Raw genomic sequence first — 25350 nt, forward strand, 5'->3', positions numbered from 1 at the left:
GACTTCCTCCTTCCTTGTAACTCTTATTACTGTACCATCAAACTTTCCCTTTCATGTCTTAGCCTAAATCATGTTATATCATTTCTATGTAAACTTTGAATTTTGTATATTATTCTCTGTATGTTCTTTCTTGTAATATTATGTGGTATGTTATTATGTGGTATAAGTCCTAAGCAAATATTTTGTACTAATTTTTTGTGATTTCCTAGAACTTTGTGTAATTTGTACTTATTTCTCTGTTGGAGCTTTTCTCCCCGGGCCTGAACTGAAAATGGGCTATCCTGGCCCAGTGGACTTTCCCGGTAAACAAATGCCAATAAATAAAATAAATAAATAAGTGGCAGGTGAAGGAATATGAAGAGGTGGAGAGGGGTCTCATGTCTAAAGAAATATGATTGTGAGAATTCTAATTGACAGCAGTGTTTACTAATGCAATAGTTTCCTAAGAGATGTTTTTACTTGCCTAGGATTTTTTATGCAATTTTGCATAGTGATTGTTCTGCAATTTCCAGAGAACATTGTAGGACACCCTTGAGAAATGGTATCAGCACAGCAGTGTGCCAGGAACTGGGACCATAGCCTGAGGTTAGACTAAGGCTAAGCAATTTAAGATGTTGTTCAGTGAGAACATGTTTACTGTTGTTTAATAAGCATCCAGGTGTGTTGTCAGGACCTATGGAGGAAGCGTTGCTGGTTTTTGATATCTTCTTAAGAATATGTTTTTTTAATAATCATATGGAGTGTAAGGGATTCTAGGATGGACAGTGATGGAATATGAGTTCTGTAAGTGGGGTGTGAGGCAAACTTGTTTGCTAGTATATTTGCAATGTCATTTGGGGCAGAGTGTGGGGCCTCATTAAGGAGAAGTTCATGGAATTTTTCCAGTGGAGTCCTAGTTGTCAATCCTAACTCAAGCATATACTTGAATTGCTGAGACACTAAACTACAATAGAATAGTATAAGGTATGTGCCATTTTTAGTATGTGTTTTTTGTTTGTGTGTGTTTTTCTTTGTGTGTACATACAACAGACTACATGCCTATGCAGATTTGTATGCTGTAATTGATGCTGGTCCCCCATGATACAAAACAGAACAAATTAGGTGTTAGAAAATGAAATACCATTTATTTATTTATTTATTTTATTTATTTATTTAAATGTGTTGACCGGGAGTGTCCGACTGGACGTAGGTCCATTTTCAGCGGAGGCCTGGGGAGAAAAGCTCCACAGTAAAATAAATAGACAGTAGTTACATTGGATTACATAGCGATTAACAATTTAACATAGCAATTACAACATATTTACAGATGAAGAACATAGTACATCAGTAGACAACTAGAATATTTATCTGTGAAGTACATAACAAACATTAACAAATGTTACAGTGAGAAGTTCCTGCTGTATAATAAGTACTAGGCTTATGAGCATCTGAGCTTGCTATAATCAAGGTAGTTAGTGGAGTGGAAAGAAAGGTAGTGGTTGGATTGGGTGGATGATATTAGAATGGGAGTTGCAAGGGCATAGCCAGCATGTTTTTAGGTGAGCTTTTAGTAAAGTTTTGAAGTGGGTGCATGATGGTACAGAGGTAATTGTGGGTGGGAGTGAGTTCCATAATTTGGCTATGGCACAAGAGAATAGTGCTTCACCAGCAGAGTTATTCGCTTTAGTGATCTGCAAGTGATTTTTGTTGCTGGATCTTAGTGGTCTGATGGTGTGATAGGGTTGGAGTAGATTCTGGAGGGATGGGACATTTAGTGGATGGTTTACTAGTTTGTGGGCGAGTGAGAGTTGATACCACTGAAAGGAGGTGAGGGAGTTCAAGCCAGCCCAGTTCAGCAAGTGAGAGACAATGGTGACTACGATAGGATGCCCCTGTGGCGAATGTGGCGATTTTGTTATAGCAGGTCTTTAGCTTGTTTAGATCACATTGCCTTAGGTTGGTATATATTGAAGAGGCATAAAGTAGGGTGGAGATAAGGTGGGAATTTGCTATTGAAATCTTTGCTGCTTTGGTGAGAAATTTGTTATTTCTGTATAACGCTCCTAGTTTTTATTGGACTTTTTTTATGGTCATGGATATGTGAATGTCAAATTTTAGTTTATTGTCTATTTCCACTCCTAGCAATTTGGTGTGTCCTTTTGGGTATATAGTGGTGTTGTCTTTTGCTGTGATGTTAAAGTGAGAGTTGTTTTGAGTATGTTTGGTGGATCCTTCCAAAGATATAGATATGATATTGACAGACCAGCAGAAAACATCAGAATGGTGCATAGAGAAGCCTTAACATACACGTATATTGGACCAGCAGAAAACATTAGAACGGTGCACAGAGAATCATTAACATACACGCACTATGTTACAAAAAAAAGAAAAAAAAAAGGTAAGAAGAAAAATATATGGGAAGAAAAGGACACAGTTTGATGATCAAAGTTAACTGGCTTGGTAAAGATGTGTTGATGTGTTATTTTACAGAAAGGTTAGTGAATTATTGTAAAAAGTAATAGATTCTAAAACAGTGACTGAATTAAAGACAGTATGGGAGAGACCTGAGGCAATTGTTGCAAGGACTGGAAAATATAAACTCCAGGTTTAGGTAACCTCAGCAGTATTCAATACTAGGAATGTTAGGAAAGCCAAATGGATGTTTTCTTTTTTTCTGCTATATAACTGGCGTTTCTTGTGAAGAATGGTAAAGAAGCTATACACAGGCTCAGCACAGCATTTTTCTATCAAAAGTATTAAGGTCATAGACTACTGCTGGAAAAAAATATCAGTGGCTTGCCCATTTTGTTGAATTTTGTTTGCTACAAATGCATAAACATGCATTGATTGACCTTTTCTGGCCTTTGACTTCTCTAACCTCTTAGGCCAGGTTAATTTCAGAGCTATCTTGAACGGGTTTTAGCACAGAGTACTGCTTCTATCCCTAGCGTGGATGTGAAATGTAGTTTGTTTCTCAGAAAAGAAACTGTCTAGCTTAATAGTTTCATAGAAACTACCTGAAGTATCGACTTTGCATGTAATTCTCTTCGTTGTCATAACAGTTCAAACAGTTAAGAGTGAAACTAAGATGAAAATTTCACAGCCATAGTTCCAGGGTACGTGTTTACTTCCAGTATACAAAAACTGCATCTGACAACAGAGCAGGCATCAAGGAAATGCTAATATTATTAAATGCTCTAAGTTAAACAGAGACTGAAAGCAGCTGCATTCAAGGCACCACACCCATTAAACAAATGCTTTCACTAGCAGAACTGCAAGTCCTTGCATCACATTCTTCCATTGTTTCCTGCATGTGAAAGATGATAGCTGCTCTTTTATGTGGTGTGCCAAAGGAGTGCCATTTTTTGTACTCCTGGGAAAAAAATAAGACTGCCACAGTTCTAACAGTTTGTTTGTATGACTGAAACATCCATATAGTGTAGATGAGTTTAGTTATTTTTACCAAAGTTTTTATTCAAACTGTTTTAAACTTCAGTAGAGGGCGGTTGTGGTGGTGCAGTGGTTAGCGTTGCTGCCTCACAGCAAGAGGTTCACCAGTTCAATCCTCGGCTGGGGTGCCTTCTGTGTGGAGTCTGTATGTCCTCCCTGTGGTCATGTGGGTTTCCTCTGGGTGCTCTGGTTTCCTCCCAAAGACATGCTGTAGGTGGATTGGACACTCTAAATTGGCCCTAGGTGTGAGTGTGTGCATGTGTGTGTCTTTTGTGGAAGGTTAGGTGCCGGGCTGGCAACTCGACACAGTAAAACTCCACTGCCAGTCATGAGCAGACAGGTGATCTGCTGTGGTTACCCCCAACTGGGAAAAGCCAAAAGAAGAAGAAGCAGGGATGGTGTGCACCTCCCCCCTCTAGGCTTTCGAATATTAGCTAAAACAATGTCTTCCCCCCATAGTGCCTTTTTTAGGCAATGCAAAACTGAAAGTACTTCTGACATAACAAATCAAAACCAAGAAAATCTAAAGGTATTACTGCTCTATGCTAGGAGTCTAAACAACAAAATTCCACTCCCTAGAAGCTCTTTTCACCCTAGAGAAATGATCAATAAACATGCTGACATCTCTGCGGTCACTGAGACAAGGTTTAAAGCCATAGAGAGTACACTTACAGTGCAAGGTTATAATGCCTTCCACAGATTTAGACCAGCTACTACACAGACAGAGACTAAAAGTGGAGGTATCTGGATTTACATAAAAAATAAATATACTTCAATGTTGGTTAAACTTGACAATGTACTTGAGATGCTCCATGTTCAAATCACCATAGGCAAAATTCAGTACCACTTCCTTGCAAGCTATAGTTCCCCCTCTATGACCCTGGAAACACAAACCATGTATCTTAACTTATTGGAAGCACTTACCATCCAGCCTAATACTATATTCATGGGCAACTTTAATTACGTCACTATTAGCTAGGAATCCTATACGACACCAAATATACATGTATGGAGATTCCTGGATTTTGTAAGCACAAATTCCCTGTACCAGATCATCAGTATACCAACCAGGAGTGCAACCATACTGGATCTGGTCCTCACTAATATGGGAGAGTGTTGCACACCCCCCAGTGTATTGTCTTCCCTGGTAAGGTCAGACCACAAAATGGTCTCCTTTGAAGTAAAAATAAAGCCTGGACCCCCAGCTAAACCTGGAATATTCAGGAACTACTCTAAGACTCACTTCCTACTATTAAGTGACAACCTGACAAAATGTCAAGCCCCCATAAACCCTGGGGACACTGCTGTCTACACAGTTCAATTTTCGGCTGAGGTGCCTTCTGTGCGAAGTCTGTATGTCCTCCCTGTGGTCATGTGGGTTTCCTCCGGGTGCTCCGGTTTCCTCCCACATCCCAATGACATGCTGCAGGTGGATTGGATACTCTAAATTGGCTCTGGGTGTGAGTGTATGTGTGTGTGGTTGTGTGTGTGTGTGTGTGTGTGTGTGTGTGTGTGTGTGTGTGTGTGTGTGTGTGTGTGTGTGTGTGTGTGTGTGTGTGGGGGTGTGTGTGTGTGTGCCTTCTGTGGAAGGTTGGGTGCCGGGCTGGCAACTCGACACCATAAAACTCTACTGCCAATCATGAGCAGACAGGTGATCCACTGTGGCGACTCCCAACTGGGAAAAGCCGAAAGAAGAAGTAGGGATGGTGTGCACCTCCCCCTTTAGGTTTTCGAATATTAGCTAAAACAATGTCTTCCCCCCATAGTGCCTTTTTTAGGCAATGCCAAACTGAAAGTACTTCCGACATAACAAATCAAAGACAAGAAAATCTAAAGGTATTACTGCTCTATGCTAGGAGTCTAAACAAAAAATTCCACTCCCTAGAAGATCTTTTCACCCTAGAGAAATGATCTATAAACATGTTGACATCTCTGCAGTCACTGAGACATGGTTTAAAGCCACAGAGCACACTTACAGTGCAAGGTTATAATGCCTTCCACACATTTAGAACAGCTACTACACAGACAGGGACTAAAAGTGCAGGTGTCTGGATTTACATCAAAAATAAATATACTTCAAGGTCGGTTAAACATGACAATGTACTTGAGATGCTCCATGTTCAAATCACCATAGGCAAAATTCAATACCACTTCCTTGCAAGCTATAGTTCACCCTCTATGACCCTGGAAACACATACCATGTATCTAAACTTATTGGAAGCACTTACCATCCAACCTAATACTATATTCATGGGCAACTTTAATTACGCCACTATTAGCTAGGAATCCTATACAACACCAAATATACATGCATGGAGATTCCTGGATTTTGTAAGCACAAATTCCCTGTACCAGATTGTCAGTATACCAACCAGGAGTGCAACCATACTGGATCTGGTCCTCACTAATATGGGAGAGTGCTGCACACCCCCCAGTGTAATGTCTTCCCTGGTAAGGTCAGACCACAAAATGACCTCCTTTGAAGTAAAAATAAAGCTTGGACCCCCAGCTAAACCTGGAATATTCAGGAACTACTCTAAGACTAACGTCCTACTGTTACGTGACAACCTGACAAAATGTCAAGCCCCCATAAACCCTGGGGACACTTCTGTCTACACAGAACTGCTCATAGAAACCCTATACAAGCATGTTAATAGCTATGCAGAGGCAGCTGTACCAAACAGGAAGAAGTACAGAACTAACTCAAAAAAACAAGCCACCCTGGGGGAATCACAAAATCAATAGGGTATATAACAGAAGGGAAAAATCATGGCAAAACTTAGGAGGTGCAGCACCCAGCAGGATAAAAGCACTCTCATCAAACTAAACAATAAACTCAGAGGATAAATAGTCTACCAAAGCCAAATTTGAGATAAATTTGGCCTCCCATGCCACGGACAACCACAAGGCATTCTTCAGCTATGTCTGTAACCTCAAAAGCAATGCACAGTTGTGTGCAGAACTCATTGTAAATGGAGCCACCTATACTAAACCAGAAGATAAGCAAACCTCCTGACTGATAAATTCAGCTCCAACTTTACCCCTCTGACTCCCCCTCAACCTTCTCTCAGGAAATAGCATTAAATATACCTCCCCTTGCTATCACTAGGGAACAGGTCCTTAATGTTCTCTCTCTCTAAGGCCAAGAACGCTGAATCAATGGACCCAGACAATATCCTAGGATGCCTTCCAAATAGAATGAAACATGACCTATCAGGGTCTCTGGAATTGCTATTTAACTGTATCCTCCAAACAGCCTTCATGCCTCATGAATGGAGAACAGCAACATTCATCCCTCTGCACAAAGGTGGGCCATCTACAGACCCTGGAAACTACATACCCATAAGTCTCACTAGTCTTACATGCAAAGCCATGGAAAGAATTATCATGTAAATGATCATTAATGATATAGTAATCCTCCAGACATTGGACCCAAACCAGTTTGGTTTCATCAAGGACAGGTCATGCATACTCAACTTGGTAGACTTCTTTGAGAAAGTCACCAAAGCAATGGATGAGGGCAAAATGGTTCACACTGTCTACCTTAACCTGGCCAAGGCATTTGACACAGTAACCGACTTGGGCATTGTTGACAAACTCAAGAGGTTAGGTACTAACCCATATTTCACCCAGTGGATAGCCAACTGGTTCACAGACAGGACCCAGGAAGTTTGAAATGGGGAGTCCACCTCTACAAAGAGGCCAGTCACAAGTGGAGTCCCTCAGGGATCAGTCCTTGTACCGCTCCTTTTCGGCATTTACTTCTCTGAACTCAAGGTCATTATCAGTGGTCTCTGGCTGACTAAGTTTGCAGATGATTGCAAATTAGAGCCTGTGATTGAATCTCACACTGACACAAATGTTCTCCAGGAAGGGCTGACACAGACAAACAACTGGTGTCAGAACTATGGACTAAAACTAAATGCCAAAAAATGCATAATAACATCCTATGGGAAGTCATCAACTCCTGGTAACTATCATATTGACAACACACCCCTTAGATTTGTCCCAGTAGTCAGGGACTTAGGGACACACATAGACCTTTGACCATCATGTGTCTGCTGTAGTGAGGAAATCATTCTATGTTCCACAACTTATAAACAAAGGTATGACATCTAGGTCCATGGAAGTCATTGTTGCACTGTATTCAGCATTCATCAGACCTATCATTGAGTACAATTCCCCCTTTGGTATGTACCTAATCAGGCATATCTAACAATTGAATATAGAAATGTCCACAGAGTCTACAGGGCATAAAAAAATCGTCCTATGCAGACCACCTCAAGACCCTATCCCTGTATTCTGTCTCCTACAGGCTGTTGAGGGGAGAGTTATTACTGGCATACAGGGCATTATCAGATGTCAGACCCCACTCTGAAGGACCTCCTGCAATATCCATAAAACACACAGCACCAGAATTACCCATTCTAAAGACTTAAATCTTGCCTGTGATATGAATAGGACCTGCTGGAGAGACAGGTATGTATCCCAGAGACTACCCCTTTTATGGAACAGGCTCCCTATCCATGTTAAGCAGAGTTTCTCCCTAACCCAATCCAAGTGCACTTGATGGGCAACAGGAAATTCATCCCTGGTTTGGCACCAATGTCTCTAATGGACAGAGGCAGCCTGTAAATGGTTTATCTCCAAAACCCCTGCTTGTAAATGTTTGATTTCCCAAGCCCCTGCTTACACTTATCAAGAGTACCATAATTTGTCAGAGATTTGAGATGAATGGCTAGGCTTTAAACGTTTCTTGTGGTCGTTAGCCTAGTAAACCCCTATGAAACTATGAACCTATGAGTTAAAAATGTAATTTTTTAACTGAGTTTATATAGTTAATATGATTATACCTTTTGGGATGCAAACACATTTTTTCCTGGATAAGAAGAGTTTTAGCTTCTTCATTCTTGAGGTGCTGTTACATATGCTTGTTTTATGATTAGAATATTCAGAAATGCAAATATAGCAAATCTATATTTACAAGAACTGTAAATGCATCTATTCTAACAAAATGGTGTGTTGTAATATTTTGCAAACTAGTATGTGCGCAACGCATATTGGAAGTATATTATAAGTTGTGCCATTATACTCAAAGTTACAGTGTTTGCTAAAATCTCTGTTAGCAGAAATAACTCTGAATGATATTGCAGTGCTGTTTTCAGATTCTGGTTCATGTTTAATAAAATAATACTTACTTGTGACCTGATGAAACTCAAGGAATGGAACTTATTCAAGGGAAACATTTCAGATACAGTCTGTGTACCTTTAGGAGGTTTATGGATTAAAGGTTGGTTAAATGAGAGGGTTAGTCAAGAGAAAAAAAAAAAAGACAAAAAACAGAGTGAAGTACTGATTTCTCTGTCATACATACTGACCATCAGATAGCTTGTGGTTCATTGGTTCATAGGTAGGTACTAGGGTATCGGCCTTGGGGCCTATACAAGCCCAGCCAAAAAGGTACCCTGGCTTTTGCCACCCAAGAAAATTATTTTCCTGTGCCACTGTCCAGCAGAGCCACAGAAGTGATCCCTGGGGTGAATTTCCCATTTCCCATCCAATCATCAAGATTTTTCTTGAAGAGGGCTAATGAGGAGCTTTGTTTGATAGCTAGTTAGATTATTCCAGAGTATGGAAAGTTTCTGGGACAGGAATCTATCCCTCCAGCATGTTCTGTTTATTGTGGTGACAAGGTTTAGGTCCCTAGAGTGTGTAGCTCAGAGGGATTGGGATTTCTTTAAGTGGAGAATGTCCAACAGCTCTGGGTTTGACATAGCTTTGTATGTTAGGCAGAGATCACCTCTGAGTAGGTGATATGTGACGGAGTAAAGCTGGAGTTTTTTTAAATGGTCTGCGTAGGGCATCTCTTTAAGGTCAGTAATCCTCTTTGTGAGGTATTTCTGCGGCCTTTCCTGTTGTTGTGGATGTCTTGTGAGGTTCATGCAAAAAGGGTCATTGTACTCTATAATGGGTCTAATGAGTGATGAGTAGAGGGGAACAATGACCTCTTTTTTTCTAGATGAGAACCCTTTTGTGATGAGGCGTGCCACGTAGAAGGATTTCCTGACTACTGTGACAATGTGATTATCAAAGGAGAGACTACTGTCCACCTGTGTCCCAAGGTCTCTTATCACACTTTCAGTGTTAAGTATACTACTGCCTATGTTGTAGTTCATGGGTGCAGAGGTTTTACCAAAGGGGATGACAATGCACTTTTTGGCATTGAGCTTGAGGCCATGGCTTTGACACCAGGCATCTGTCTTAGTGAGGCCCTTTTGTAGGATGTCCACATCGTTAGGAGTTTTGATTATGGCTCCTAGTTTGCAGTCATCTGTGAACTTCGTTAGCCAAAGACCTTCTGTGTTAGCCTGTACTTCAGAGAAGTAGATACCAAACAGGAGAGGACCCAGGACTGAACCCTGTGGTACTCCACTTGTCACTGGTCTGAAGTCAGATTTGGAGTCTGCTACTTTCACAGTGTGGGTTCTGTCAGTGAGCCAGTTGGCAACCCATCTTATGACATAGGGATTTATACCTAGTTTATTGAGTTTATCTATAATTCCAGAGTGGGGGATGGTATTGAAAGCCTTGCCAAGATCTAGATAGGCTGTGTGAACCACCTTACCCTTGTCTACGGCTTTGGTGGCTGCTTCAAAGAAGTCTATCAGGTTTAGGAGACATGATCTGCCTTTTAAAATCTGAACTGGGTGGGGTCCAGAGTTTGGAGATTACCAATGTCTTTGTTTATAAGTTCCATGGTGATACGTTCCATGGCCTTGCAGACCAGGCTCTTCAGGCTAATGGGGTGGTAGTTCCCGGGGTCTGTGTTGGCTCCCCCCTTGTGGAGTGGGATAACCGTTGCTGTGCAACATTCAGCAGGCACAAAGCCTGAGGTGAGGCTAGGATTGAACATGGCACTTAGGTTGGGTCCCAGTACGTTCTGTAGTTCATGAAGAAAGCAGCCTGGGATGTTGTCTGGTCCCATGGATGCTGTGTTTTTGGCTTTGGAGAGTGTGGTTTTTACCTGTGCAGTCGTGATTATAGGAACTTTGCATTCTTCCGGTATATAGATGGGCTCTTTAGGGGGTGAGAGGGGGATAAAGTTAGCACTGAACCTATCTGCCAGGATGTTGGCAATATCAGTTGGGTCTGTATATTTAGTACCATTGTGCTGTAACTCAGAGCAGATCTGAGCATTGCCATTGAGATTCTTGACATAGCTATAGAATGCTTTGTGGTTGTCTTTAGAATCAGTGTCAATTTTGTTTTTGTAACTAGCTTTGGATGATTTTATCAGGGATCGCAGCTTCTTACTGAGGCTGACCAGGGAGCTCCCCCACTCATGAGATTTTACTCTCTTTTGCAACAGTTTCTTCCTTCTGTTGTACAGTTTGTTTATGGTGGGGAACCACCAGATTGGTTTCCTTTTTTTGGAGGATAGCATCTTGTTTCTGTTTGGGATAGCACGATCCATGCACTCGTGTAAGTGCTTATAAAGTGCAACTGTGTAGGATTCAGTAGTCATAACTGTATTGTCTATCTGCATGGGTGTCATGAAGTTCACCACTTCTGTCTTAAGAAGCATGAAGCTGGCTTTGGAGAAAATTTTTAACATGGTTTCTTTAATGGGAGGAGGGGGCAGGATGTGGATATCTAGGGTAATTAGCTTATGGTTGGATCGGACCAATGAGGCATTGACTTCAGGTGTGGAACACCGATCACTCATGTTGGTAATGACTAGATCTAGGATATTGTTGCCCCTGGTGGGGGTGTGGATAAGTTGATCCAGGGCATTGGAGTTTATGAATTCCAGAAAGCGATGAGTGAAGGAGTTGGTACATGAGTAGTTTTCCCAGTTAATGGTGGGGTAGTTGAAATCACCCATTATTAGGGTGCTTGGTTGAACCCTAATATTTTCCAGTACATCAAGAAAAGAGGAGTGGGAATCCTGGGGCATGGTGGGACATCTGTAACAAGCTACAATTTGGATTCCAGTTTTGCCCAGAGTTAGTTGCACTTGGATAACCTTGGCTGCATTATGCTGAGCAACTAGCCTGGAGGTGTGGATATCCTTAATGAATATGGACACACCTCCACTTTTGGTGTTCTGGTCCAGGTTACATGGCCGAAAAGTGTGGTATGAGTTATAGCCTGGTAGTGCAGGGCTGCTCTCTGGAGCCTTGAACTAGGTCTCAGTCACTGCACAGATATCGATGTTCTCCATTTTAAGGAGTGCCTCTAGTGAGTGCATTTTGAGATTTAGACTTCTAGCATTGAGTAGTATCACCCTCAGTTGTTGCTTGCATGTTCCTGTTACAGTGGTGAATTTGTCATTTGAACCTTGGCTAAAAAAGGCACTATATGTTCGACAAGAACCTTAGCCAGTATCCGGAATCACAGGGGTGACAGGTGCAGGCCATCTCTGGCAAAGCACTGTGGTCTGTTGACCATGTAATCCTGGGCAGACAGATACTGGATCACTTTTGAATTACACCAGAAGCTTAGCCAATTGTTGAAGTCAGTCATTTTGTCCTTGTACTGCAGCATCATTCTGGGTGATGGCAGGATGCTACTCAGGGCTGGGATCATACTTGCCTGGGCTACAAAATCAGAGAGCTCTTCCATGTCTCTTTTCATGTAGTCCAGGGAGGTACATCTCAGGTCATTCACACCAACATGGACAATGACAGAGTCATATTTGTACTTGTTGTGGAGTGACCTGAGTGCATGGGTTATGTGGCGGATCTTGGCACCCGACAGGCAGCTGACAGTAACCTTCTCCTTGTTTAGCCTGGTGAGTGGGACATCAGTGTGCTTGACTATAAAGTCACCTATGACTAGTGTGTTGGGTATGTTGTTTTGCCTTATTGGCTGTGGTTGAGTGGCACACTGAGACTGCGGGCTATGTGTCATTTGGGTTGTGTTGGGGGGGGGGTGGAGGTTGCTTGCATTTCTGCTTTGGAGTTCTCTGTTGCTTGAGCAGATTATTATTGAGAGCCTCCACAAATGTTTTTGTGTTTCTATGTGTGGATTTTGGTGGTGTAGATTTAGTGAGACTATGTGAGTGTGGTGTGGTGCAAGTGCTTACCTTCTCCTCTTGACTGCCAAGTTCAGTCTTGGATGGAGAGAGCTTTACCTCCAGTTTGGTTAGATAAGTGCTTCTCTCACAGGTTGTAGTGATGGGTGGTAGGAGGAGAGGGCTGTCTGTGTACATGAGGCAACTGCTACATTGCCCCAAGATGCCCAGATTCATCAGATAGACAGGAGAGAACACTGGGAGCTGACCCTTGGACATGCCTGAATAAAAAAAACTATTTTCCTCTAGATAAGTGAGGAAAGTGAGTACAAGAGCTGTTTTTCTCTAAGCAAGTGAGGAAAGTAAGCACCAAAACTGTTTTCCTCTCGGTAATGAGAAAGATTGAGTGCTGTAGTAGTTAGTTTGTTATTTAGTGCTTACAACAACTTCTGAACAAGTGCTGATCACGAATAAGCAAATTCAAGTGCTAAAACTAAGAATCTGTATCTGGACTAAACTAGTTACAGGAAAGGGGGAAACAAGTGCAAATGCGGGCTTTTAAATCAGAAAGTTGAGAGAGATGGAAAAACTGCCCAACCGGCCAGTAACTACAATTTCTGGGCCAGAACCACTCCTTATGTGGTAGATAGGTTACCTAGTGCTTACCACTTCCACTGATAAGTTAGAAGGCTTCCCTCCAACAGAGAAAGCTTGGGGGGCTCAGAAGCTTACATACAGTCCTGGATACAGCAAATCTGAATCTGGACTACACTAGTTACAGGAACGGTAGGGAACAGGCTTAGATTTTTTTTTAATACAGAAAAGTAGCTAAAACAGCACTAAAAAGCAATTCAAATGCAGTGCAAGCTAGCACACTTGAGTATGTAGCAATGTTAGACCAAACAGTTTAAAAAATGCAATTAAATTAAAAATGACTAAAAACAAGTGCAGAAGGAGTCTATTAGGTAGAATGAGGTAAAGAGATGGGACTGGGAGGAGTGTCCCAGATCAAATCTACAGTGGGGGCTGGCAACTGCAAAAGCCTCCAAATTTAAACAAGACAAGAATAGGGAGGGCAGGTAGGGGAAAAACAACCCCTTCAGCAGAGATCTGAAAATCTATACAGTGAAGCAAAAATAACAGTGCACAACTCTGAAGTCAGCCAACAATGATATAAAATTAGTCAAACAACAATTACCAGTACACAACTCTGAAGTGCCAGAAAAATATACTCAGCTCTGTATATCTCCAGATAGTTTGAAGAGCACTCTTTCAGGACACAGGAAGGCTCCAGCAATGATATGCAGGCTGTTACTAAGAGGGTCTAATTTTATGCAAGTAATCCTTGAGATAGTCAGATAACACACAGGGTGTAAAACCAGTTATACCAACTTAAGACACAGAGAAATAGGGGGAGGGGGGAAAAACACCTTCAGCAGAGATCTGAAAAACTATACAGTGAAGCAAAAATAACAGTGCACAACTCTGAAGTCAGCCAGCAATGATATAAAATTAGTCAAACAACAATTAACAGTACACAACTCTGAAGTGCCAGAAAAATATACTTAGCTCTGTACATCTCCAGATAGTTTGAAGAGCACTCTGGTGGTGAGACTGAATGTCGAACAGGAGAGGAAACTGAAGGGTGAGAAAGCTCATGTGTTCTGCATATCAAATGAATGAATGCATTTGTGGATCCCTTGAGTATTTTTTAATATAATCACAGTTGTATAAAAATTATCATTACATGGTCTTTCAAGATTGTCTATGTGATCAACCCCAAAAATTTGCACACTGGAAAAAAAAGTCAGTAATACATAAAAGGGCACAAAAGCAACATGAATTGTGATGAACAGCAAATAATTTCAATAGGTGGGGAAATATATCAGATCCACATAATATTCCCCTGAGGCCTTCCCACTAGAAAAGCTGGTTCAACATGCAAAGGCATTACATTCCTAAAATAATTTAATTACCTTTCACTGCAAGCTCTTTGATAGCTATTATGAAAATAAATGTAGGATTAAGTAGGCAAAAATGCACTATAGCTCAACATAAGTTAAGTTCATATATTTTAATGCAGAATAATAGTCTAGCATTTAATAGTATAGTATACAAGGAAGTGCCTTATATATTTAAAACTGAAGAGGATATTCACATTACTGTATAGCGCTAACTATTTTGCTGGTCATTACAATGGTCATTACAATGAATCAGCTTGTGATTTGCTACAATATAGTGGAAGCAGGATGTTTTGGAATACAGCAACCCTAATCCCAACTAGCAAGAAACTTCCCCTGAAGGTCTTGGTGACAAAATAGGCTCAGTGTCAAAACTGGTACATAATATGCAAGTTACTAGGGAAAAAGTGCTTATTCCCTTTTTTAATGGAAACATATAGGATAGTTATTGGGCAGGAAAATGGCATTAGTGGGAGAGAGAGAGAAAGAGAGAAAAGTAGTTAAGGAAGGAGCTGGATAAGCCGGATGATTCAAAGTGGAGCAGAGAGACAAGATAGTTACATAGGAGGAAAAGGTACTTAAATATCAGATGAAAATAAATGAAAGCTTGCAAGAGTAACAACAAGGAAGCAGTGATAGTCAAGATATAAGGAAGGTTGAGTCATATCCATTAGTTAATTTGGTTATGTATTCAAGAAAGAGAAAACAAGGACACTATTTGATAGAGAATGAGTGTTTACTATGCTGACAGATAAGTGGTGAAAGCAAGCTCCTCAGACTGATGTCACTTTGAAAAAATATCGTCCTATATCTAGTAATGCAAGGTTTTCCTCCAGAGATTGTACCTATAAATGTTGAATGCTTTAAGATGGGACCATGCCACCTATGAAAGGGTTTATATCACCACATCGAATGGTGATAAGTTCAAACACCCTTTGTTCGAACTGAAAGTCCGAAAACCCTAAACAGCGAAGTTACGGAACATCATTTTTTTTTCCGAGGGAAAAAAATTGGTGGGCCGTCTTCTGGGCTTTGCTATTTCTTCCACTGTAGTGCAATCTCGGTGTTGGTATATTTAAGTAGGGGGGGGTGTGGGGGGCAAAGCCCCCCACTTCAGTTTGTTTTAAAGTTGTGATTTTTTTTTTCATGGAGCAGAGGATTTTTTTCCCTGGGAAAAAAAATCACTGTTCCATGAGTTTGCCGTTTATGGCTTTTGGACTTTTACGTTCGAACAAAGGGCATTCAAACTTATCACCATTCAATGTGGTGATATAGACCCCCTATGGAATCCCCTCTGACATGACTTAGGTTGAATACATTACCTCAAGAAGGAAAGATGGCTCAGGTTTGTAGAGTTAAGACAAGGTCTACTTCCAGCATATTTATTTACTTCATATAACCAGCAGTGCACAAAATTGCACATAATCCTAAAAGAGTGACTAAAGCAACTAGTATTTTATTTAAATCCTTCTATATAACTTTTACTTATCACCTTCCCACACTTCTTTATGGTGCAACCATCCTTACAAACCTTCAGGCATCATAAAAGTCAAAACTTGAAAAATGTTGTAACAAAGTTTCTGAATTTGCAGCAAATACCCCTTTCAGAATCCACCACTGTATAACACTAAAAAAGCCTAAATTGGTTGGAACTACCACATCAACTAACATATACACAGCGTTTTACTACCTATACAATTATCCAGAATCCATCTGCCTGTCTAACACTAAATAACATTCTATACAACTATGTTCGAAGTCAGCCATTATGATCCAGCGACCAAACATTTCTGTCTGTCCACAAACCTATCAAATCTGCTGGACTTTGTCTGTACTTGTACCATGTTGCTACAGCCTGGAACTCCTTATCTCCATTCATCAGGTCAGTACCCCCCTTCTATCCTTCAAAACTACTCCGAAAAACTTCCTAGCCAAAAACTGTCTGTGTTCTTCCTCAACCCCAGAATGTGTACAAATACTTATCTTACGTCACCCTTCTCCCCTTCCTTATGTCTATCACTTTCACTCCTCTGCTTTTCTCTCTAAATATACTGTAAGCCTGCTTTTCTCTCACTCCATATTACAATTCTTGTTTGTATTATACTAACTTACCTTTAATTTCTCTATAAACTGGCTAAAATTTAACTTACTATTAAATCATTGTCATATAACTTGTATCTATTTTTAACCAATGTTTTCATATTATGTTAAATTTGGTATAATTGTTTAAACTGTAGTTGTTGTTTGTATTATTTTTTACAGACAGTAAAATTCTTCTTCTTAAAATGTTTTGTAATACTTTGGAGCTTTTCTCCCCAGGCCTCCATTGAAAATGGGCTCATACCTAGTTAATTAATAAGTAAATACATATTGTAGCATCTCAGGAAGCAACAAACATTATCAAGAATGCCTCTATTCTGTTGTTGTTATGTTTGTGAAGCTTCTCTTGTGTTTCCAGGCTGGTGACAATAAAATTAGAAAGATATTTGTTACAGAAAAAAAATAATGGGAACCTGCCATTGAACTCTATAGTCTCTGTCTCCACATTTTCACATCTTCTGTATTGCCACTACATTGCTAATCATATTATTAAAGTGTGGCCTGTTGCACAAACAATAGTGAACAGGAATTTAAAGATTTTTATGATGATTGCTTCTGATTTTTTTATTGTTTTGCATTAACTTTTATTCACTTCCCCTTTTCCATACCTCAGGCAATGGTTCCTGCATTAATAGTGTCTACATTCTCACATTTGTGTTTTTATTTACAGACTGTGGTCTAAATGTACATAAACAGTGTTCCAAGTTTGTGCCGAATGACTGCCAACCAGACCTGAAGCGGATCAAGAAGGTTTTCAGCTGTGACCTCACTACTCTGGTGAAAGCACACAATACGCAGAGACCCATGGTTGTGGACATGTGTATTCGGGAAATTGAATCACGAGGTAACAAGGCAGTTCTTAGCAATTACAGTCAGCAATTTTTTCTCCAGTGTGCAATTAGGAGTAAAATGTTTGTAAAACAAGTGTAGTAAGTGCCCAGCTAACCTCTGATGAGTACCACAGATGCAAAAGATTTGTAATCGTTTTGTAGTAGGGATCCATGATAGTGTCTGCAGTAGTCATAAGACACATTTAAACTCTGATTTAATCTGAATTACACAGACAGACATACACACAGATAGATAGATATAGATAGATAGATAGATAGATAGATAGATAGATAGATAGATAGATAGATATAGACACACACACACACACACACACACACACACACACACACACACACACACACACACACACACACACACACATCTACATAGATATAGTATATAACTATATGGATGTAAATAGATATAGGTATAGATATGTAGCTGGGTTCTGCAGTTTGCTATAAGAATGGTATTTTTATGTACAGATACAATGAAGTACTTATTCCATTGAGTGAATGATGAGTGAAAGACGTATTTTCTTACATTTGTGTCATAACAGATGTTTCTGTTTCAAAATAGGGCATATTTTAACTTTTGCTCTTATAAACTTAGAAAATTACTGGATTAACAGGGTTTGTTTTAACATACATTTTATGAAGGATTTGAAGTCTGAAACTCAAATGTATGCCATTATTTAGTGACTTCAGTCCTCTAATCATCCAAGTGATTTGCCAGAATACTACAAATGTTATGAGAAACAGACCAAAATTATGAGCCAAAAATCTGGATATTTCAGAGGTATGCTTGTATGCCAGGCTTAAATCACCCCTCAGCAGTCTGTAGGAGACTGAGTTCTGGGTTAAGTCTTTGAGGCTGTGTAGGACTTGTTGTATCCTTTTTGTAAGGAACCACTGTGAACATTTCAGTTCTTGCATTTGCCTGATCAGGTACATAGTGAAGGGGGCTTTATACTCAATGACTGGTCTGATGAAGGCCGAATACAGTAGAACAATAACTTCCTTATAGGTTCATAGGTTCATAGGTTGGTACTAGGCTATCAGCCCTAGGGCCTATACAAGCCTAGCCATAACAATTCCCTGGCTATTTCTTCCCACATTATTTACTTTCCTGGACCCCTGTCTAGCAGGGCAACTGACGTGATCCCTGGGGTGAATTTCCTTTCTCCCATCCAATCGTCAAGGTTCCTCTTGAAGAGATCCAAAGAGGCACTCTGCTTGACATGTATGGGCAATCTATTCCAGAGTCTGGGGAGTCTCTGGGTCAGGAACCTATCCCTCCAGCATGTTTTGTTTATTGTGATGACAAGGTTTAGATCCCTGGAGCGTGTAGCTCTGAGGGATTGGGATTTCTTTAAGTGTAGCATGTCCAACAGCTCTGGGTTGACATGGCCTTGTATGTTAAGCAGAGATCGCCTCTGAGTAGACGATATGCAACAGAGTATAGCTGGAGTTTTTTAAGGCGGTCAGCATAGGGTATCTGCTTTAGGCCTGTGATTCTTTTAGTGAGGTATTTCTGAGGCCTTTCCAGTTGTTGCAGATGTCTTGAGAGGTACATACCAAATGGGGTTGTATTCTATAATGGGTCTAATGAGGGATGAGTACAGTGGGACAATGACCTCCTTTTTTCTGGATGAAAAGCCCTTCGTGATGAGGTGTGCCACATAGAAGGATTTCCTGACTGTTGTGGCGATGTGGTTATCAAAGGTGAGACCACTGTCCACCTGTGTCCCTAAGTCTCTTATCACACTTTCTGTGTTTAGTGTACTGCCACCTATATGGTAATTCATGGAGACATGTTTTTTTTCCCAAAGGGGATAACAATACATTTCTTGGCATTGAGCTTGAGCCCATGGCTCTGGCACCAAGCATCTGTTTCTGTAAGGCCCTTTTGTAGAGTATCCACATAATTTGGGGATTCAATAATGGCTCCCAGTTTGCAGTCATCTGCAAACTTTGTTAGCCAGAGTCCCTTAGTGTTGACCTGTACTTCAGAGAAGTAGATGCCAAACAAGAGCGGCCCCAGGACTGAACCCTGAGGTACTCCACTTGTCACTTGTCTGGAGCTGGATTTGGAGTCGGCTACTTTTACAGTGTGGGTTCTATCAGTAAGCCATTTAGCAACCCATTGGGTGACATAGGGATTTAATGCCCAACTTAGTAAGTTTATCTATGATTCCAGAGTGGGGGATGGTGTCAAAGGCCTTGGCAAGGTCTAGATAGGCTGTGTGGACCATCTTACCCTTATCCATGGCTCTGGAGACTGATTCAAAGAAGTCAATCAGGTTCAGGAGACAAGATCGGCCCTTCACAAACCCAAACTGGGTGGGGTCCAGTGTTTGAAGGTTGCCAATGTCTTTGTTTATAAGTTCCATGATAATACACTCCATGGCCTAGCAGATAAGGCTTGTCAGACTGATGGGATGGTAGTTTCTGGGATCCAAGGTGGATCCCCCCTTGTGGATTGGGATAACTGTAGCTCTGCGCCACTCAGTGGGCACGAAACCTGAGGTGAGGCTATGATTAAACATGACACTTAGGTGAGGTGCCAGTTCATATTGTAGTTCATGTAGTACACAGCCTAGGATGTCATCTGGTCCCATGGATGCTGTATTCTTGGCTTTAGAGAGTGTGTTTTGTACCTGTGTGGCCATTATTACTGGAATTTGGCAATCTTCCGCTATTGAGATGGGCCATTTAGGGGGTGAGAGGGGGATGAAGTTGGCACTGAATCGATCTGCCAGGATATTGGCAATATCCTTCGGATCAGTATATTTAATGCCATTCTGTTTTAGCTCAGAGCAGATCTGAGCATTGCCATTTAGATTCTTGACATAGTTATAGAATGCTTTGTGGTTGTCTTTGGAATATTTGGCAATTTTATTTTCGTAACTAGCTTTGGAGGATTTTATGAGGCATCTCGGTTTCTTACTGAGGCTAGTAAGGGAGTTTTTTGCATCCTGGGATTTTCCTCTTTTCTGAAAAAGTTTCTTCCTTTTGTTGTAAAATTTGTTTATGGCAGGGGACCACCAGATTGGCTTCCTTTTTTTGGATGAGAGCATTTTGGTTCTATTTGGGATGGCACGATTCATGCATGAGTGGATATGCTCGTACAGTGCCTTAGTGTAGGATTCAGCAGTTGAACTTTCAGTTCCTGTCTGCATGGGTGTCATGAAGTTTGTCACTTCTGACTTGAGTAGCATGAAGTTGGCTTTGGAGAAGTTTTTAGGGTGGTTTCTTTACTGGGGGGGGGGTGGGATGTTGATGTTAAGGGTGATTAGCTTATGGTCAGACCTGACTAATGAGGGGGTGACCATAGGTATGGAGCATTGATTTCCCATGTTGGTAATGACCAGGTCTAGGATATTGGAGCCCCTGGTGGGACTATGGATTAGTTGATCCAGGGCGTTGGAATTTATGAATTCCAAGAACCGTTGCGCAAAGGTGTTGGGACATGAGTAGTTTTCCCAGTTAATGGCAGGGTAGTTAAAATCACCCAGTATTAGGGTGTTTGGTTCTATCTTAATATTTTCCAGTATATTTAGAAAAGTGTAGTGAGAATCTTGGGGTATGGTGGGGGATCTGTAGCAAGCTACAATTTGGATTGCAGTCTTACCTAGTGTTAGTTGCACTTGGAGAATTTCAGACACATTGTGTTGGCCAACTAGCCTGGTGGTGTGATTATCCTTGGTGAATATTGACACTCCTCCACCTTTAGTGTTTCGGTCCTGGTTTGTTGGCTGAAAAGTGTGGTAAGAGTTGTAGCCTGGTATTGCAGGGGTGCTCTCTGGAGCCTTGAACCAGGTCTCAGTTACTGCACAGATATCGATGTTCTCCATTTTTAGAAGTGCCTCGAGAGAGTGCATTTTGAGGTTTAGACTTCTAGCATTGAGTAGCATTACATTCAGATTTTGCATGCTTGTACCAGTAACGGTGGTGTTTTTTTCCTTTGAAGTTTGCCTAAAAAAGGCACTATAGGGGTGGCAAGAGCCTTAGCCAGTAACCTGAATCCCAGGGGCGACAGGTGCAGACCATCTCTGGCAAAGCATCGTGGTCTGTCAATCATGTCATCCCAGGCAGACAGATACTGGATCCCCTTTGAATGACACCATAAGCTTAGCCAATTGTTGAAGTCAGTCATTTTATCCTTATATTGTGGTATCGTTCTGGGCGAAGGCAGGATGCTACTCAGGGCTAGGGTCATACCTGCCTGGGCCACATGATCCGATAGCTCTTCCATGTCTCTTTTCATGTAGTCCAGGGAGGTACATCTCAAGTCATTCACTCCAACATGGACAATGACAGAGTCATATTTGTACTTGTTGTGGAGTGACTTGAGTGCATGCATTATGTGGCGGACCCTTGCACCCAACAGGCAGCTGACTGTAATTTTCTCCTTATTCAACCTGGTGAGAGGGGCATCAGTGTGCCGGACTATAGAGTCACCTATGACTAAAGTGTTAGGTACATTGTCTTGCCTTAGGGGCTGTTGCTGGGTGGCACACTGGTGTTGTGAACTATGTGACACATTGGTTGTGATTGGTGTTTGTTTGCATTTCAGCTTCAGAGGTCTTTGTTGCTTGGGCAGGTTACAGTTAAGGGCCTCTGCATATGTAGAAGGGCTATGTGTTGCTTGAGGTGTAGTGTGGGTGTTAACCGTCTCCTCTTGACTGTTTAGCACAATCTTGGGTGGAGAGAGCTTTGCTTCCATTTTGGCTATGTAAGTGCATCTCTCACAGGTTGTAGTGTTGGGTGGTAGGAGGAGAGGGTTGTCTGTGTACATGAGGCAATTGCTGCATTGCCCCAGTATGCCCAGATTCACCAGGTGGACAGGAGAAATCACCGGAAGCTGACCCTTGGACATGCCTGGTTTGGGGCTTTGCTTTTTTTTTTTCTTTGTAAAGTATACAAGCTGTTTCCTTAGCAAGGTACTTTGCAATTATAGGCTGTTTAATGCTTACTATTAATTTCTCATTGTTAACAAGGAGAGTTCAGTGTTTGTATAAGTTTAAGGCTTCCTACTGCTTTCCAGCAGGTATTAGAGAAAGTGCTAGTCACAGGGATGCTTAAAGGTAAGATTGAAAAGAATGCACTCTGCAGTGTGCACTAGAGAAGTTAGATGTGAAAGTAGGTAACTTGAGTTTTACCTGTTTAAAAAGTTAAGGTTTAGTGGAGAGTTACTATTTTTAAAACAGCAAGATGGATTGAAAGGGGTGGTCACTTTTGTATTTTGGTACTATGAAATACTGTAGGATGGCCAATAAATTTAAATAATTGAAGGGGTGGGATTTCAAAAATGATGATTTTGTGATTACTCACATAAGCCAGTGAAAGTAGAGAGAAATGAGATATATGGTCAGATTAACATAAGAGGCGGGCAACTAGAAAGACAGTGGTATTTAACAAGACAACTTAAATGGGTGGAAGGGCGGGAAAAAATTCTGCCTGACTCAGAACAGAGAGAGCTGTTTTCTCTTTTGAAGTTTTAATATGCTGTTAAAACAGAATGCAAGCAAAACACAAGGTAAAGAAAACAAACTACAGTATTCAAAATATAGAAAGGCAATACAGTAATACAAAAAATAAAAGCAAACTAACCTTTCCTTCACAGAAAAGTGTAGCAGAGTCTGGATGAGCCTTTCTGGTAAAGCTCTGAAATGGACTTAGATGTCATACCCTTGCTAACAAGTTGTAAAACATAGATTGATTTCCTTACTACCATAGACGTGTGAGCACCAGATACCAGGTAAATGTCTACATACATCCTCAAATTCCTGACTAGTGCCTACTCTGGTGAGTGTGCTATAAACTATGTAGTTTTTAGGGATAGTCAACTTCCCTAAGGATACTGCTATGCATTTCTTGGCATTGAATTTTAGACCATAACTCTGACATCAGTTATTTGTCTATGTCACCCCTTCTTGGAGGATATTAATATCTTGGGGGATTCTATGACTGCACCTACTATGCAATTATCTGCAAATATGGTTAGACAGAGGCATGTGATATTGGCCTTGAATTCAAATAAGTAGATTCAAAAAAGGGACTCTGCTATCACCAGCCTCTTCGTGGAAGTGGACTTCCCTATCCTAACATCTCGGGTCCTATCTGAGAGCCACTCAGCAATCCATCTGGTAAAAGAGGGTTTTATACCTAATTCTATATGTTTGTCTACAATACTTGAGTGGGTTATTGTATCAAATCCCTTAGCCAAGTCAAGGTAGGCTGTAAGTACCATTTTGCCTTCCTCCATCATATGTAGTTTTCTCTGTACTTTATCTGAAACCTAAGGACTCAGGTCCTGCAAGTTGTGGCTCATTGGACTGTTAGGTCATCCCATTCATTCACAGTACTCCTGAGGACAGCTTATTACTATCATTCCTGTTTGCTTTATGTTTATCTAAATGTATGATGTGCAGGTGAGGATGTACAAGGGCATCAATAATAACAGTGTAATACAAAGTTGCAATAAAGTAGTGGCCACATAATACCATGTTTCAATAAGTATACATAAAGCAATCACATTGTCAGATTAGGATTTTAATACTGATGAACTTCATAAACTAACATCAGCTTTATGCATACAAGATGCATGTGTACAAAGCTTTACAACAGCATCTTCCAGCTCCCCACTTACTAATTTAGAAAATGCATTAAGCAACATAACACGAACGACAGTTCATTTATAAAAGAGAATGCATTAATACAGAACTGACATTTAATGCACACGTTAACATGCCTTCCATTGCTTTAGTATCTATTACTGCCTATGTTCATTCCTCTCCTTCAGGGATTTATATCTATTTGCCAATGTACACTGGCATGGAGAAGCACACCTAGAGACCACAACATGACTTATAATGGAAGTATCCTCAAAAGGGGGTTGTAAGGGGATACTTCTCTGCACTACAACTTTATTTATTTGCTTAGAAAATAATTATAACTATAAATAAAATATAATCAGACATAAAATCATTAGAGAAACATTATGCAATGTATGCCAAAAAGAACAATTCCTTGCTAAGTAATCAGGAACGTTTAGACAGATGAATACACAGGGCTACTTCAGGCACACCAGAGAGGAACATTCCCCAAGCAGCTATGGTAGTAAGTTCTGAAGATGCAGGCCTGAATAATTAAAGGTAGATTGTTTAACTGACACACAATGTTATTTCCAGCAATAAATAATTTCTTTTGAAAGTTAGGGTGTGAGCCCCGCTGCATTAGTTTGAGTCCTCAGTATAGAACAATTGATTGTTTTTTACATTTTACGGGAGTAAGTTCTTTTGGTGACTGCTACAGCAACATTCACCAATAACGCAATGCATGAAAATGAGATGATTTGTCGTCGGGTGCCTTTTTGTAAACAAAGATCTATTGACTCCCTCGGGACTAGTGTTGTGGAATATGCTGTAATTTTATCTGAGTCAGGTCTCAGGCATGTCTTACTAAGTGCTCCATGCGGTGCTGTACGTATCTCATAAAATAATGTGATGTGTCCTTTCATATAATAGTTCAGCTTTCATTTGTGTTCTGGCTTAGAAAGTGAAGTGAAAAAGAAATGTCAGCCCAGCCTTCATTGAGCAAGCTGGATTTTACTTTCTAAGCCTTCTTTTATGGTAACAATTATTCTTAAAATGTAAACAACTTGGAATAATTTTAGAGTTCCACACCTTCAATACAGATAATTAATGTTCAGAAAAGTCTTTTTTTAAATTCTAAATCAGTTTTTCTTTGTGATGAATGCATTTACCTGTACCTTCTAGTAATTCACCTTTCCTTTGCTTAGTAACCAGAATGCCATTTCAGGGTAGTGCTGCTTAATATTATAGATATTTAAAATACTTGGGGCTACTGTATAAGCCATGAGAAACTAGAGATCATTCTGAGAATTATTTCAGATACTCTAGTTGCACTAATGTGATTGTTTCCACGGCTGGTTATTGTTCTGTTGCTTTTTCCTTTACTTTTATGTACTGGAAATGCAGTGATAAAC

General features: G+C 40.6%; 1 protein-coding gene across 1 annotated transcript in view; it reads left to right on the forward strand.

Annotated features, from left to right (window-relative positions):
• Nucleotides 1-25350, forward strand: part of CHN2 (chimerin 2) — a 2549636-nt gene that overhangs the window by 2424244 nt on the left and 100042 nt on the right. Inside the window, exon 9 of the mRNA XM_044066825.1 lies at nt 17177-17350. Within this exon, the coding sequence (XP_043922760.1) occupies nt 17177-17350 (174 nt within the window). The remainder of the gene's footprint in view (nt 1-17176; nt 17351-25350) is intronic.

Source organism: Protopterus annectens, chromosome 3.part1 (genome assembly GCF_019279795.1).
Source record: "Protopterus annectens isolate FY-2018-M chromosome 3.part1, PAN1.0, whole genome shotgun sequence".
NCBI lineage: Eukaryota > Metazoa > Chordata > Ceratodontiformes > Protopteridae > Protopterus > Protopterus annectens.